Source organism: Camelus ferus, chromosome 33 (genome assembly GCF_009834535.1).
Source record: "Camelus ferus isolate YT-003-E chromosome 33, BCGSAC_Cfer_1.0, whole genome shotgun sequence".
NCBI classification, from domain to species: domain Eukaryota; kingdom Metazoa; phylum Chordata; class Mammalia; order Artiodactyla; family Camelidae; genus Camelus; species Camelus ferus.
Window position 1 is genome coordinate 14909318 of NC_045728.1, and position 17575 is coordinate 14926892.

Below are 17575 nucleotides of genomic sequence, written 5' to 3' on the forward strand. Positions count from 1 at the left end.
GGGCACATGTAAGGGGAAGCAGGGACGCCTCCTCTGAGGCCCCTACGCTGCCGGCGACATGCACGCGCACGGAGGTGCCTGGGCGCCGCGTGATATGCATCCAAGTTACCCGGTTCTGCCGTCCCTGGCAACTCCGACCTCAACCCCTGATGCTATCTTCCTCCCCTTCCTTCTTTCTCTGTTTATTCAACAAAGATTTATTAGGTGCCTACTGGGTGCCAGACAGCGTTAGGCTCTGGGAGTATGGAGATAACCCACAATTCCTGTTCCCGAGGAACTTAACTTTGGGTTCATGGTGACAGTTAAGAAAGCGGGTGATTACAGTGCACGACGGCAATAGGACCAGAGGGGCGCTCAGTGCAGCCTCAGTGACCAGGGAAGCTTTCTTGGAAGAAGTAGGGTTTGAGCCGAGACCTGAAAAATGAGAAGCTGGGACAGAAGGGAGGTGAGTGCGTGCGGCGCCCGTGCAGCTCCCAGAAGAGGAAACAGCGCACGCAAAGGCCCTCGGAGGGGCGGAGCCCAGGGTCTTCCTGAAACCATCTGCGGTCTGGGCCACGCGGTGGTGGGTGGCCAGGGAACACGGGGTGATCCTGAGATGAGACTGGGGTGGCTGGCAGGGGCTCTGTTGCAGAAGGTCTTATAAGCCTTGTTAAAGAGTTTGAATTCCATCTGAAGAGTAATGAGGGCCTTCTATCAAAGGAGTGGCATGATTCAATCAAATGAGTGCCATGCCGCTCTTTTCATTTTGGGGAATCCCCTCTGGCTGCCCGCAAAAGGAAGCAGAGGGTGGAACAGAGGGAGGCAGAGCAGCTGGGGGTCAGTACTCCTGGGGACCCCCCTTCCCGGTAGGGGGGAAGGGGCTCAGAACAGCCAGCACGGGAGGCCTGGCCATGCTGAGCCGTGGCCTTGGATTTAGCTGGACATCTCCGTCTCCTCACCTGCCACAACTTGCTTGAGTCTTTAGCAAGTTTCTGCTGGTTCTACGCCACCTTTGGAGGGGTGGGGGGCCCTCAGGCGGCTGGAGGGAGAGCTGTTAATGCCAATACATGTGACTCCAGTGCCCGCCAGAACCCCGTTAGCCTTGGCCAGGAAGGCACGCTGTCCCTGTATGTGGGGAGGGGTGGGTCCCCACCTAATGTCCTTGGAGACTCGTTCAGGAGGAATGTAGCCACTCCCCCGGCTGCCCGGCCCCGCCCCTGACCCCAGCAGAGTGCCCTGTTGGCAAGTCTGGTCCTGGAGGTGGTTGCCCGGCGTGGCGGGCTGGGGCAGAGGGCAGCTGCGCCTGGGCTGGCAGGGGCGGGCAGGGGGCGGGCGGCCGGCCCCCTGCCCCAGGGAGGGAGGCTGGGGGATTGAGTCAGGCCACGGAGCGTTCTCAGGCTGGCCCGGCCAGGGCCCCTTTCTCTCCATGAGATCATATCTGGGTCAAAGAGCATGTAAAGCAGGCAGACCCCAGCGGCCACACAAAGCCCATTCAGCCCAGCCCCTATTCACTCACCTCCTCTCCCCCAGAGCCCGAGCACCGCGACCCCGGAGCATCGCCTAAGCCCCAGCTTTGATGTCCAAGAACAGAAAACGGCGATTAAATGTTGTTTTAAAGAGGGAGTGCTCACTGCCCTCCCATCTGTCAAGAGAAAGCTGAGGCCTGGGGTGGGGAGGGGCGTGGGGGAGGGGCAGGGAGGCCAGCGGGGTGGGGGTGGGGTGGGGGGAGAGACCTGGGGAATGAGCAGGGACCCAGAGAAGAAAGGGGTGGATGGATGGCTTGGAGGAATGGGGCGGAGGCCCAAAATCAAACCAAATATATTTTGGGCAAAGGCTTGTTTCCCAAGATGAGACATATGGGGAGAGGAAAATAATGTGGGGCAGACACAAAGGCCAAAAGAAACCCCAAGAGAAATGAGAGAGGGAGGAAAAGAGAGATGAGGTGAAGGAAAAATGACAGAGCAGAGAGCAGGAGAGAAGAAAGTGCAGAGGGACAGAGAAGCTGCCCCACAGAGGGACCGCGTCTCCCCCTCCTGGGAAGGTCATCTGTCCAAGGAGGTATGTGTAGCTCCAGGCAGTTAGCATCTCGCAACCTGAGGGTCACACAGACCCCAGCCCAGGTCCCCAGAGCACAGGAGCTGGAAGGCCCCTCTTCCAAGTCAGCACCCAGAGCGGGCAGGGAATCGGGCCTCCCCGCAGGCTGGTGCTGGGAGTTTATCAGGCAGCAGGTTGTTCCCAGGGACCCCTGGATGATGTTGGAGGCCAGGCCGGCCAGGGGGCCCTGGAAGTGGTTTTCACACCCTGGAGGGACAGCTGCAGCTCGCACTGCTGTGTTCCTAGACTTTGGTGAGGAGACGATGATTTTGATTATCCTGGTCAGAGCTGGGCAGGCAGGACGGCCTCTGGCAGAGGTGCTGAGCCAGGGCGTCTAGGATTGGGTGCAACTGGCTTGACTGAGACATTTACCAGCAGGACAGTGCTCCCCTCCCCAGCGAGAGGGAGACAGACAGACCTAGAGAAGCAGCCTCTGGGCCCGAGACAGGGCAGGGGCCGAGCAGCTGCGTTTTGCGGACATGCTTTATCCTGCGAGTGGGACCTTTCATTGGGTGGCAGCTCCTTGTTGAGAAATAGCTGGAGCTCGCTTAGCTGCGAGGAAGAAGGAGGAAATGTCTCTATAATGAAGAGCAGACGGGAGAGCCCTGCCTCCGGAGTCGGGCAAGAACGGACCTGATTTGGCGCTGGATGTTGTGCAATCCGGAGCGAGTTAATAAGCAGACACTTTCCAACTCAGTGGCTTAGAAGGTCGGCTCCTGACAGGCAGGGGTTTGTCTGCTCTGCTCTCACCGTGTTCCCAAGGCTTACCGCGCCAGTTACTGGCTGATGCTCACGCTGAACGGGTAAGTGGACAAGTGCCTGTTTCATACACACCAGATCAAACGCTATTGGTGTATTTAACGCTATTTTTAAACTGAAACGCATTAGCTAAATATGTCATGAAGTGGCTCTATGCCTCACACATATGGCCTCAAAAACATGTCACATCGATGAGGCTGAGGCGCAAGGCATTCGCTTCCCCAACCCCAGACAGAAATCTCAGTCCCTCCCACCCAGGAAAAGGCAGGGAGGACCACGCACTTTTGAAAAAGGGGGGGACACTTCAAGCCAGAGACAACTGAATTAACTTTATTTTCTTCTAACTGCAGATTCAAGGTATACAACTGAACATTGCTATTTTTCTTATGAGACTTATAAATAAAAATACAAAAAATGTTCACTACAAAAAAATCTACTGTTAGTAGGATGTAAAAAATATTCTCTTTGCTATAGAAGGCACAAACTTCACTTAGTGACACATGGAGAGAGAAAAAAGCCTGCAGCAGTAAATTCATTTTTTCTTTTTTTTTTCTTTTTAAATCTTGTCAGAAACACTGAAATTACAAAGAAACGCATCAATCTACACGAAACGAAGGCAGATGCGGAAAGCTGCAACCAGGACCGTACAAGTTGGGGTGAGCTGCTTTGGGGCTAGACAGACAGGGCTGGCAAGCACAGGGCGGGGTCGCAGGGCTGGGTGGGAACAGAGGAAGGAGAGAGTAAGAGAGAAAATGGTACAAACAGAAGTGAGAGGGGAGAGAGGGGAAGAAGGATGGAGGGAGGGAAAAAGAAAGGGAGGGAGAGGGAGAGATCAAAAGAGAGAGAAAGAGAGAAAGAGAGAGAGATTGATTTGTACAAAAAGTAACCGGTAAAATTGAAGAAACAAAATTGGGCAACCTCCTAAAATTAGGCTAAGAGGAGGTGCTGAGGTAGACATGAACTAGAACATCAATTAATTAAAAACACTATTCTGTAATACAGAGCAATCGGACTGGCACTTGTGCTGTCACGACATAAGACAAGCCACAAAAACAAACAAATAACAAAACGAAACAAAATACCCAAACCAAAAGGCTTAGTTTTGCTTGGTCCAGCAGGGCAGCAAAGCCCTCAGTGCTATAATTTACATACATATATATATATATTTATCTTTATATATATGGGTTGGATGTCATGGTGCACCACCACGGCGTCTTAACCTTACAAGGATCATGCATAACACTATGTGAACAACTCCTATGACACACACCAGGAGGCTGGTACCCTGTCTGCTAAGTGGACCGCCAAGGTTTCAGGGGGGCGGGGGCTGCTGGCTGCCAGGTCTGCAGGGGGCCTTGAACCCCCCCTCCCCAGCCCTTTCCCCATGACCCAACTCCCCTGGTCTGTCTTGCACTCCTTCTGGTGGGCTCTGCCTTTCTCCTCCGCCCATCAGTCCCACCGTGTAGGCTTAGTCTGATTTTTGCCCCCCTGTCCTGAAATATGCAGGTAAATGCCACCACGAAGCTCCAAGAAGGAGGAAACAAGGTGGGAGGCGGAAAAAGATTTAACATAAGCCCGGGAAAAATGAACAAACTGAGTCTGATCTTTTTCCCCTTTTCTGTCTCACATCCCGTGCCCCCAGCTTTCACCCTTGTTGGGTCTGCAGGGAACTGGCCACACATCTCCCCACCACCCTCATGGGCAAAGTCGGAAGCCCCCTACCCCAGCGCTGTTCACGCCCCTGTAAGGAGGGGAGGCAGCCAGCCCTCTCCCTCCAAGGCCTTGACTCCCCAGCAGCCAACTGTATCACTAGCATCCAGAGGGTACCATACACTTGTGAAAAAATTGCAGCAGTTTTTTTTTTCTTTTTCTTTTTCTAAACATGGAAAAACTGTTCAGGCACAAAGATTAAACAAGCCCGCGTTGCATCCCTGGATTGTACTGAATCACTGGGTCCCCCAGCCTCCCTCCCCACCCCCTCCACCCCCGATCACCCCTCCCCCACTCGTGGCCTCCTCCAAAGCAGCCCAAAGCAGCAATGATATTTACTATTTTATATCTCTCTCTCTTGCTATATATATATCTCTCTATATATTTGTCTATCCTATATACACATAGGATTTTAATGCTTTGAATGAGTGAAGGAGTGAACAGGGGAAGAGCACATGAGTGAGGGGGAAATGTCACCAAAAGCATTAAGGGACATGCTTATTACAGGAGCCGAACGTAGGAAAGGGACAATTCATCAACTTGGACTTTCCAGGCTGGAGAAGCTCTCTGTGCTGGAGAAGGCGGGAGCAAGCAGGGTTGTCAGTAGTACCATGGCCCAAGGCGGTGTGGTGGCCAAGGGGCCAGGTGGCAGCAAGGAGAGGGAAGTGACAACGCTCCGGTCTCACCTAGGGAGAGAGCAGCCTCTGCCCGCCTTGTCTCCCCAGCCTTCTTTGTCCACACGTCTAAAGCCTTCAGATCATTTCTGATCCTCATCTTGGCCATTAGGCCTGGCCACGAAGGCCGTGGGGAGGTCAGAATTCTTTTGTCTTTGTGAGTAGGAAGCTGGGAAAGAGGCATGTTGGAGTCTCTTCAGGGTGTCTGTGGTTTCACGGGAGAGGAGGGGAGAGCCAAGTTCAGAGGTCTCCCTAGCCAGCATTCCTCCAGAAACCCCAGGCCCTGGTCCTCTCTCCCCACTTCCCGACCAGCATCCTTGTGGGATGGTGGGGGCAGGCAGGGGCTGACTGAGTACCATCCAACGCTGCAACACCAGATTACAATACGGCATGATGTAACACACAACCGCACACAAGCACACGCACACACAGGCACGCACAAAGGGGTATTTTGGTGGTGGTGGTGGTGAATTTCTTTTTTTTTTTTTTTTTTGTCTTTTTTTGTTTCCTATTCACATTACAAAAGGAAGGGGCAAGGTCTGGTAGAAGTGATGAAGGACCTAACAAATATTACAAAAATATTACAATTTGTCAATATGAGCTCAACCCTCTCAGCTTTTACAAACAGGGGAGGAGACCCTGGCTGGGTGGGAGGGCGGGGGGGGGGCAGTGAGAGGTGCCAGCTAGGTCTGTGGAATAGTTGAATTTTTTTTTTCCTTCCCCCCAAAGTTGAAAGACTATCCTTCTGTTCAAATACTGTTTTCTGGGATTTACAGATCCCCTGAGGGCCAGCCAGTCCCCGCTTCTTCCCAGATTGGGGGAGGCAGCAATAGTGCATAAAGATTTCTTACAGACTGCCCCGCCCTCAATGATTTCACTCTTTTCACATTATAAACACGACCACTGCTCTAGTTACGGATTTCAAGTTTAACTTTTTGTTTTCCTTTCCAAAGCACTAAGTCATTATTCTAGTTGCAAAATAGTATCCCCTCTATGTTGTCCCCAGTCAACAGTCTAGCGACATAGTCCCCCCAATCCATTTCCCCCAACACACCGTTTTTAAGGCCTTCAGATTTGGTGGGCGAGATTGCAGGGGAGGGCAGGAGGGATGGGGCCGAGGGACGGGGGTGGTCACAGCAGCACCCATCCCTCCGACTTCCCTGTATTCCTCACAGCCCTTCTCCCCAAAAACCGCTTCCCGAAACCACTTTTTAAAACCTAAGATAAAAACACAACCACAACTTTCTCAGAGAGAGAAAGGGAAGAAAAAAAAAAAAAAAACAACTCAACAAATAAAGCATGAGATGAAACGGAAGACCCGTCCCAAAGCGAATACAAATATTGCAAATGTGCTTTCCAAAAATTGAGGGAGGGGAGGTGGGGGAGGAGAGGGGAAGCAGAGCAGCAGGACGGGAGACAGGAAGGGAACAAAAGAACAACCGGACAAACAGAAGAGGTAGCTTTTAGAAAAACAACACCCCTGCCCCATCGCAACAACACACAGGCCGGCTCGTCCCCAACCAGCCCTGAAAAGAGACCGGTTTTGGCAGTGATAATGCACACAGAGGTGGGGGCCCTGCAGTTGCAGGGATCTGAATAACACCGGCTGCCCCCCAAGACCTAGATGACCCAGCAGATTGTAAGAAAGGTAGGGTCTTCTCCAGAGTACACGGTGATCGATGACGTCATGCCTTGGGCGGAGCCAGCAGTGACCTGGCCCTGCCCCCCGGCACCCCATCCCCGCCACCCACCTCCTGCCCCGGCCTCACACTCACATCCTGAGTACTCAGCTCCTTCTGCACTGCTCCTCCCAGCTGGGGGATGGGGAGGACCTCGGCCAGCTGAAGTCTATTAAATCAGCTATTAATTTACACAAGAAACAGAAAAGGACACTCTCCCCATTCCTCCAACCCCCAACCAAAAAAAAAAGAGATACAGGGGTCAAAAAAGCTCATGAGGTCACAAAAAACTGAGGTAATTCAAGTACAATGTGCTAACAGGCGAACAGGGAACACAGAAAAGAAGCAAAACGTAACACAAGGCAAAGCGCTTTCAACTCCTCCTCCCCGCCCCCTTCCCTCCCATCTTCCTCCCTGTGGACTAGGGGGCCCTTGAGCCAGAAATTCTGTGCCACCCTCTGGACCTGGGTTTCCCCACAGAGCTCACCAGGTCTGGGGTCCCCTGTGTTCAAAGGGTCCCCAGCGCAACTCACCAACTCCCTTCCGGGGCAGGGGTCCCCCTCCTGGTGTAGGGCACCTCTGGAGGACATCCTCGTCCCTCCATGGGCAAGAAGCCCTTTAATGGACTCCCCCTCCTAGGGGCTGAAGGAGGGCTGCAGGGGTTTGTGGGTGTGTGTTTGGTGGGACAGTATGTATTTAGCTGTTGCATTTTTCCATTTTGGAAGCAAAGGCAGCTCAGCAGGAATCTCGCTCAGGACAGGGCTGGGCTGGGCTGGGCTGGGCTGTTCTGTTTACGTCATTTGCATTCTCAGAAAGCTGAGGGTACAGGTAGGGTCTCTGGAGTCAGACACGGCTTTCCCACTAGGGTGTGGGAGGAGGGGGGAGACAGCCCCATCCACGAGGGGCTGGGAGGTCAAAGTCAAGGGGAACCCTGGGGAGCCAGGAGCTGGGGGAGGGGGCGAGAGCACTGAGGCTCCTGAAGACCAGGAGGGGACACTCAGGTGTGGCCGAGCAGAGGAAAGCAACAGATGAACTGAGCAGGGGGAAGGGCAGGAGCGCCCCTTCCCACCCCAACCTGCCCCCAGCAAACTAGAGCTGCCGCTGTGACCCAGCCCGTCCCCACCGTCTGCAGGCCCCCTTTCTGCACCGCCCCCACCCGTCCCGGTCCCTCAGCCCTCATCTTCCACGGAGTCATGGAGAGGACGGCAGGCAGAGATGGGTTGGCTCTGACCAGAGGACCCCTCACCCTGTTCCTAGTCTTCATTTCTGGACACAAAAGGAGGATCTAGGTGGAGGAAAGAGAAAAATGTCCCCCCAATCTGAGCTGAACAAAGCCACCTCCATCACCACCCAAGAAGAGCAGGCCAACCTCCAGCCAGGAAAGGAGGAACAGAGGCTGGCGGGGAAGGGGCTGGGCCAGGCATCGGGGTCACCTGGAGCCTCAGAGAGAATCCAGGGCCAGACAGCTCCCAGGTGTCCTATTCCTTCTCCCTCTTTTCTTTCTTTCTTTCTTTCTTTCTTTTTTTTTGTTTGTTTGTTTTTAGTTTTGTGTTGTGTTGTTTGCACAGTCCTCCTGGACCTCATCCTGCTCTAGCTCTCCTCGCTCCCCGCTCCCCCGCTGCAGCTGCGGGCCAGCCTCACACGTAGCACAGGTAGAGGTAAGTCTTCTCTATCCTCCAGTCAGGCGGGATCTCCTCGGGCTTGTGGCCCTTCATGTGCTTCTGCATGGAGGACAGGCTGGGGCAGTACTCCGTGCAGATGGTGCACTGGTAGGGCGAGGCGCCGTTGTGCGTTCGCAGGTGCTTGATCATGGCCGAGTAGTCCCGGGAGCGCTGGTGGCACAGCTTACACTCGAAGGGCTTCTCACCTGTGGGGGGAGGGCAGGAGAAGGCCAGGACAGAGCGGGCAGCTGTGAGGGGGGGACCTCCACAGGGATGCTCTGCACCCTCCTCCCACCCCTGGGCTTCTGGTCCCTTGAGATCGGCACTTCCCATGGTGATGGACCATCTAGTATGGCAGCCAGGGGTCACACTGGGTTCTGAGGGCCTGAAATGCGGCCGGTGGGAATGGGGAACTACATCCCCCGAAGTATAGTCGATTTACAATGTTGTATTAGTCTCTAGTGTACAGGAGAGTGATTCAGTTATACACACATATATTCTTTTTCATATCATTTTTCATTATACGTTACTGTAAGATACTGAATGTAGTTCCCTGTATTCTACAGTATGACCCTGGTGTTTAGCTATTTTATACGTAGTAGTTAGTGTCTGCTAATGCCAGCCTCCTAATTTATCCCTCCCCCTGCTTTCCCCCCTGGTAACCACAAATTTGTTTTCTATGTCTGTGAGTCTCTTTCTGTTTTGTAAATAAGTTCATTTGTGTCATTTTTTTTAAGATTCCACATATAAGTGATACCATATGGTATTTGTCTTTTTATTTCTGGCTTACTTTACTTAGTATGATAATCTCTAGGTCCATCCATATCGCTGCAAATGGCATTATTTCATTCTTTTTCATGGCTGAGTAGTATTCCATTTATATATATATATATATATATATATATATATATATATATATATATATACCACAACTTTTTTAACCAGTCATCTGTCGATGGACATTTAGGTTGCTTCCACATCTTGGCTATTGTAAACAGTGCTGCTATGAACACTGGGGTGCAATCTTTTTGAATTAAGACTTCCCTCCAGATATAAGTCCAGGAGTAGGATTGCTAGATCACATGGTAAGTCTATTTTTCATTTTTTGAGGAACCTCCATACTGTTTTCCATAGTGGCTGCACCAAATTACATTCCCCCCAGCAATGTATGAGGGGGGGAACTACATTCCTAACCTTGTGCACTGTAACTAACATAAACAGCCACACAAAGGTAGGGGCCACGGTGTTGTTCAGCACAGCTCCAGTCCCTGGCCTTACTGTTAACTCTCTCAAGGGCACAGATTCTCCCCTTCCTCCAAAAGGAAATGAGGTCTAGAAAAGGGGTAGTGAGACCTCTGAAGTCCGTAGGGATGGCTGTTCAGCACACAGTTCCTTCTAGCGGGGCAAGGAGATGGAGTCCTTTCAGGGCTACGGATGGTAGGGAGCAGGGGTGGGGTGAAACATCCTGCAAACTTGCTCCATCTGGGGATGGCTATTCCTCCAAGGCTGTGGACCCCGCCTTCCCCTTTGGATCTGGAATGGGGGTGGGATAGAGAACTGGGGAGTGCATGGCCACACCCTAGCTGTGACCAGCCCACCTGCCCCGCTGTTACAAGTCCCCTGGAGCTGAGCAGAGGATGTGAGGGAACCTTGTTTCAATACAGTAATTAACTGGCCAGCCATCTCGCTATCGATACACCTCTGTGCAGAGGCCCCTGCAAATAATGAAGTAATGAACAGCCAAAGTGATCTAACTATTGACCGGCTATTTACAATAGTCAGTGCCAACACATTTAACGATCCGCCCACCAGGTCACATCTCTGATGAGGGGGCTAAGGAAGCCCTAGGGTTCTGGGAAATCCTGGGGGGGTCACTCTAGTTGTCAGCACTGAGCACCCCATCCTCTCCTTGTGGCCCAGCTGGAAGCAAGAAAGCAGAGCCATGATCACATGTCTCCTCTGCTTACTGCTCCCTCTGTCCCCCTCCCCTCCCAGGGAAACACATTCTCCCCTGGGCCAGCAGGACCTGCCTGATCACCTCTCCCTCTTCCTCTGGTCAGGCAGCTGTTTCCCCTAATCAGGGGACGCCTCCTGGTTTGCCACGTTCCACTAGCTTCCACTACCTCTTATCCTCAGGGGAGGTCCCTCTGAGGATATACCCCCGAGCCAGCAGTGTCTGGTGGCGAGAGTTAACAACTGGCTCTCCAAAAAGCCCTGATTTTGAAGCATTTGCCAGTGGCCATGTTGTGCATACCACCCACCCTGGTCGATTTTAAGCAACCAAGGTGATGACACTGAACACGGAGCTGGAGAGCGATGTGCACAAAGGCTCTCGCAGGCAGGCTGGGGCCGGCTCTAGCATCCCACTGCCCCCAGCTCTGGCAATTCTGGACTTCGGGACCACTTCCACCTGTTCTGTCCTCAGGCTCCAGGGAAACAGCTGCTGAGTTCTTTTACGTAAAAAGGAATTTGAAGGCCCTTTGAAATGGGAAATCATTATACTCGTAGAGGGGTAAACATCTGCTTTTCTAAGCTTTGAACCAAACTCAGTCTAATTTACAGTTTTTCCCAACCCTCATCATAACCTAAGTCAGTGTCCCATAGTTCTTACTCTCACCCTCAAGTCACATGGAATCATCCTAACCTTCACTTTCAGCGGACCAGGCCAACTTAACCGTAACTCGGGATTCCCGAATGGACATCGTCTGTGAGCTCTCGGTACGGCTGCCTGGAAGGCGGGTCTGGGCTCGTGGAAAGGGTGCTGTGATTGATTAGTAATGTCTGCCCTGCCCTTGCTGGGAGGTAGTGGTTCACAGGTTGCTGTATGAACCCTTAAGGGAAGCTGTTCCACTCTTTGGTTCAGCCTGGGACCACCCTCACCTGGGCTTCTCTGGGGAACCATCTGCCCCCTCCACACACACACACACACACACCCCCGCCCAGGTCCCAGGGCCAGGGCGTTTGTTCCCAGTACCTGTGTGCACTCTATAGTGTGTCTCCAGCTGGTGCTTGAGGCTGAACTTCTTGCCGCAGCCATTGCACTCGTAGGGTTTCTCGCCCGTGTGGATGCGCTTGTGGCTCTTGAGCGTGCTCTCATCCCGGAAGCAGCTGCCACAGAACTCACACTCGTACGGGTGGTCGCCTGTGCGGACAAGCAGCTGGATCAGGCCCTTGCCTCCCCCAGCCCCCTCTTTAGGGGACAGCAGAGCATGTTCAGTGCACCAGGAGGATCAGGCTGCCGGTACTCACCACCTCCAGAGACGACCTGAGCATCCCCCACCCCTGCTGGCCTCTTAGCATCTACAAGGGGCACACCTGTGCACACGCGTCCACACTGTACCGTGGCCCAGCCATTCCAGCCTGACTCCCCTACTCTCAAAAAAAAAAAATCTCTCCAATGTTCTCATTGTCCCCCAAATGCCTTCTTCTCTTTCCCCCTCCACAGTCTCATGCAGCCATTCTTTCTGCATGATTTTTCTCTCCTTGGCGAACTCCTAGTCATCCGTTAAGGCCCAACTCACAAGTCACCAACGTTTAGAAGTTTCCCTTTAGCTCCTCCCCAACTCTGCCTCTCCCCGAAGCCCATGCAAACTGAATCACTTTCTCCTTCATTCCCAGAGAAAAAGAATATCTAGCATTGTGTCCTTTTAGCAGTCATATCAATACAATTTTTATGGCACTTCCTAATTAAAATGGCCCACATCTATTGAGTACGCACTACTATGCTAAGAACGTCACACAGATTGTATCACATAATCGTGGCAACAATCTTACAAGAAAGACAGTATCATTCTTATGTTACAGATGAGAAAAATGAGATTTTTAGAGATGCTGAAACATGGTCTCTGAGGCCAAAGAGCTAGTAAGAAGCTGAGTCGGGATTCAGATCTGGTTCCAGAGTCTGGGCACTGGATACTTACAGGCTCACTGACATACTGTACTGTATCTGCTGTCACGCCCACTGTGCTTCTAGAATGGAAACACCACGAGGGCAAGAAGGGAGCCGTGTTCACCTTTGTAGCCTCGGCACATGGTGCAGGGATGACCCTGAGCAGATGCTCGGGAAATGTCAGTATCCGAAACGTGGGGAGAACTGCCTTCTCCTGGCCTGGAACCTATGCCCAAGAGCCTCCTTTCTGTGTAGCCCACTCTGACGTCCCCCAGAGGGTGAGAGGCTGGGATGTGGGGAGTAACCATTTCCCCCTCTGTACCCAAAGTGGGGGCTTTGGGAGAAGAAAGGTGAGGCCTTCAGCTACTTATTTATTACAGGAGTGAAGGCACAGACAATAAAGATAGATTGATCACCCCAGACTTTGTTCATGAATATTTAAATATCGCTGATTTGTCTTGTCACTGTAATTACAATTTCTCTGGGCTGCATCTCCAGCAACCACAGTTTATGGTAAAGAATGGCCCACTGTATTTCACTTGTCCCTCTGCAGATGTGCGGGGCTGCCAACCGTGTAATGTCCTCTGCATTTCATACATTTTCTTCAGCTGCTGAAGGTTTAAGTCATCCACAATGACCTACGTTTTTTCATTATCCCCATGTCAAACTGCGCTCGTGCCTCGGCATAAATTGTCCTTCTCGTTATAGACTCGCAGGCCTGCGCCTTCACTTCCTCTTTCAAATGGTATTTTACACTCTTCTCTCTCTCCCCTCCTCAGGAGGCTAACCACATCTCCCCCTTCTCGAATGTAGGCCCCTGGACCCACATAAATTCTCATCTCTTCCGACGGGCTCTGAAGGGTTTTTAAGGCTCGGTGGGGAGAGGATGCTGGGGTCTGCTCGCTGGCGGGCTCTCTCATGGATGGAAGATTTGCAGGGTGCTCCGAGGGCGTAGAGGGGTGGGTGGGAGCACTTCCATCAAGGATTCGGACGGGAGAGGCTCGAATAGCACAGCCGGCCCTCGACACCAGTTCTCACCAATCCACGGGACGCTGCCCTGGGTTCGGAGGTGAGCCCCACGACATGCAGATCTGGGGATGAACGGAGTCCCGGATCCTCAGCACCTGCCCGCCCTCTTGCTGCCAGGGCGGTGCACACTGCCTGGTCCCCAGCCGCCAGCCCCATCCAACCCAAGGGGAGGCGAGGCCGGTGCAGATCCTGGTCCTAATTCATCGTGTGTCTAACAGAGTGAGTGTCAGTGCTGCCCAGGGCCCGCCCGCCACTCCCTCTGTGTAACGTCTGCACACCCAGCCCCGTCTGACATCCAGCTCCCCCTCCCTTTTGAATCGGCAACGATTACGACTTTAATCAAGGATTCAGTATCCTCATTAAGATATAAATAAATAAATAAAGCAAGGGCCACGAGAGACTTCAGCTGGAGCCGGCAATTAAAACGTACATCGGCAGCCGCTCGGCCGGGGGGAGGGATCCGCCGTCTGTGTCCTTCCCCTTGTGGCGGGGGGTGCTAAGAGTTTAAAAAACAAAGGGTTAAGGCAGAGAGGTTGGTTTGATCAGATTTTTATGAATTTAATTATGAAGTGGATCACATGTTAAATGAGTTTAAATAGGAAATCTCTAGAGTCAGGGAAAGGAGTAAAAAGAACTTAGGAAAGAAAAGACACCAGTGTGCATGCGCGCGCGCGCACACACACACACACACACACACACACACACACACACACACACGCTTGCAGTTTGAAGCATGGCAAGCCCCTGGCCTAAAATCCTCACCCGGAGAGTTAATCGTGTCCGTGTGGCCATAATGTACACAAAACCGGCTGCAGAACTCAAAATCCAATTTGTGGCATGTTGATTAACTCTGCAGCCTCTTTAATGAGCTTGACATTAAGTGCAGGACAAACGAGACTAATTAGAGCCCCCTCCGGCCTGCCCAGCGCACCTGTGACCCCAGCGGCCTGTCCTCACCTGGTGGTTTTCTTGGCATGGGCCGGGCCCCAAGTGTGGTCCTCTCCATCCCGGCCCCATCCCGTCGGCTCCTCAGCCCCCCGCCCCTTCAACACAGCTGAGAGTTTATTATATGATGAGCTGTGTGAATCAGGGATCCATCACTGCCAAGAGCGCGGCTGGACTAACCTACCAAACACAGCTGCCGATGCTAAACACCCGGCCCCAGCAGCAAATGGGCCAAGAACAACGGAATATCAATGAGGCATTGTGTGCGGGTGTGCTCGGCCGGTGGAGGGCCGTGTGCACACGGCCTCGCTGGTGTGAAACCGGTGGGTGTGGACGTGTGGGTGCACGGGCAGCGCCCATGCTCCATGCTTCCTAGATAACGCAAGAACTGCTCCCAAACGATGTCTGGAAAGAGTCCCTCCCCGTGGATCTGAGCCACGACTGACACAGGGGCAAGTGACATTTTAATAGCGAGTTCTCAGAAGCTGGCATGGGCAAGGCAGGGCCTATCCCTGGTGGACTTCTCAGGACTAGGCTCATTCAAGTCACATGAGACCGAATGGTGAGACCCCAGCAGCATGGTCAGAAGCGGCTGAAAGGCAACTGGCCATCTTTGATAAGGCTCAACTTGGGGACCAGGTGGGGAGGTGTTGACCGGAAGGTGCATACACCTGCAGGAGATGCTTATGCTGTCACCACAGAGAAAGTCCTTGTCAGCATCCCTTCTTCATGAGCCCTTCTTATCCGGCCTCACCCTCTGGGACCTCCCCTTGTCCTATGGCAGCAAATCTAAAAAGTTCTAAGCAAATCTGGTGATGCTAGGGGGTCAGAGGCTGCTGCAAGGAAGCAAGTGCCTCTGGGCCCTCAGGACCAAGTGCCCCATCCCCCAAACCTAGAAGGTGGTGGCAAGGACTAGCCATGCCTGGCACCTGGCCCAGACCCCTCAGCTCACAACTGCTCTCCTCCGCCATCGTCTGGAAGTGGCCAAGCAGGGCTGTATATTGGCTCACTGTTTACACACCCCCACTGTCTGCCCTAAACAGGGGTAAGGCCTGAGTATACAAAATGTGATTCTGTTACCGCGGGGCAAGTAACACCACTCCTGCAACATTCCCTTAAGATCCCGAGGCTGACCTCAGGAGCGTGTGTGCTCAGTGTGTGTGGGTGGAATGGGGCGCGTGAGAGTGGGAGGGGGCGTGGCAGACAGAGACCAAGCAGGTGGGTTTTTCTCACAATGCATTTTGGGTCCACCTGTAGCAGAATCCTTTGGGAATATTTACTAATAATGTTGAGTCCTGGCCCCTGTGCCCACTGAATCGAGGTTTCTGAGAGTGGGACCCAGGAACCTGCATTTCTAGTGAGGGCCTTCTCTGTTGAGCACGGAGAGACTGAGAACCAAAACTCCCCAAGATGGGAAGGAATAAGAACTATCCACATTGATCTGCACCTCGGAGGCCCCCAAGTGCCTGACACTTGAGCAGAGAAGGGCTGAGGGCCCACTCAGCCGGGCACCCCCCTGGATGTGTCTGGAGATAAATCCAGACAGCAGTTCCCAGAGACCCTGCCAGACCCGCCCAGCCCCGCCTGGCCTACCTGTGTGTGAGCGCAGGTGGCGTTTGAGGGCGGTGTGGCTGGGGAAGGTGCGGTTGCACTCACTGCAGATGTAGCTGCGCACGCCCGCATGGACCTCCATGTGCTGCTGGAGCGCGCTCTGCGCCTGGAAACGCTTCCCGCACAGCAGACAGAAGACGGCCATGTCCGTGCCTGCGGGGGACAGGAGCAGGAGAGCCTCAGCAGGTGCATACACAGGCTGTTCTTCACCCAGCCGGGCTGGAGCAAGGAGCCAGCGTCTGGACAGTGCCCCCACCCCAGGCCCCATGCTCTGCAGCAAACCCAGAAGTGGTGCAGGCCATGCAGTGTTGATGGAGCACCCCGTACGTGGCTCCAGTGGTGGAAGAAAGCAACTTTCTTCCTGCCTTCATGGAACCTGAAGTCTGGTGGGAGAAAGACAGGCATTAATCAAACACATCGCGGCAGCAGCAAATGAGTCTGCAGTCGTATGGAGTGCCACGGGGAGGGCAGGGTACCCAGCAAGCATCTCTCAGAGGGACTTTCAGGGCCTGGGCCAGGCGGACGGGAGTCAGGGTGCCTCTGCGAGAAATCACGATGATGAAGATGACACGTGCCTGCCACGATTTAAATGCAACTAACTCAAAATCACGTCTCCAAAAGGCGGGTTCTACACCCTCACCCTTCAGATAAGGGAAAGGAGGCACAGAGAGCTTGAGGAACTTGTCCAAAGGAGCACAGGGTTTACAAGGCAGCCTGGAGTTGCTCCTCTCCTGATGCTGGCCACAGTCCCAATTCTCTTAACCACACCTCCATTCATTAAATGCATGTGTACATCTTAAGGTTGCCTGTCCTCATCATAGATGGTCCCCAGTTCCCTGGGCCATCGGGAGAGCATTCCAGGAAGATGGAACAGTGTCTGTGAGCTGGAGAGAAACATGCTGGATCGGAGGACCAGACAGGACAGCGCAGCTGGGGAGGCAGAGAGAAAGTTGAGGGGGGAGGCCAAAGAAGTGGGCAGAGCCGGCTTGCACGGGGTCTTGAAAACCTTGTAAGAGCTTTAGGCTTCATCATAAGACCAATGAGCAACTGTGTAGGGATTTTTAAGCTAATGAGGCACATGAGATTTTCATTTAACTCTGTCCTGTCGTTCCCTGGGCTGCTGAGAAGCATAGTAGGTACCCCATGGTGCCCTACAAGGACAGGCTGCCATTTTCTGTCTGTTATCAACCCCCTTTCCGATGATGCTTTGGAGCGAGATGGCTTTCTGGGGTTCAGCACCACGTGAGGAAGCGTCTAAACCCACCATCTGAGTCCTAACTGGGAGCTCCTTGCCCACCTTGGATTCCATTTTCCTAAGAACATCAGCTCCCCCCCCGGAAAGTCCAGCTGCTCACCTCTCTTTGCTGGCACCTGAGCACCATCACCTGCGCTCAGCACAGTGCTGCCTCCTCCCCATCCCCGCCCCCCAACACTGTAAGAGACACAAGCGGGAAAGAGGGTCAGGTCCAGCCCCTGTCAGCCCAGAGCAGAATCGGGGCAGAGCTTAGGCTGCAGCAAGTTGTGGGCTGCTCGGTGTGGAATCGG

The 17575-nt window shown here is 53.2% G+C and overlaps 1 protein-coding gene across 7 annotated transcripts in view; it reads right to left on the reverse strand.

The window, feature by feature from the left end:
- Window positions 1–3141: 3141 nt before the first annotated feature.
- Window positions 3142–17575, reverse strand: part of ZBTB16 (zinc finger and BTB domain containing 16) — a 184209-nt gene continuing 169775 nt past the window's right edge. For 6 of the 7 annotated variants that reach the window (XM_032472647.1, XM_032472649.1, XM_032472644.1 and 3 more), the window contains 3 exons: window positions 16013–16183; window positions 11531–11698; window positions 3142–8762 (listed from right to left, as the gene is read on the reverse strand). In XM_032472647.1, coding sequence (XP_032328538.1) covers window positions 8533–8762; window positions 11531–11698; window positions 16013–16183 — 569 coding nt within the window. In that variant the 3' untranslated portion in view covers window positions 3142–8532. The other variant, XM_032472650.1, reaches the window with a different exon arrangement.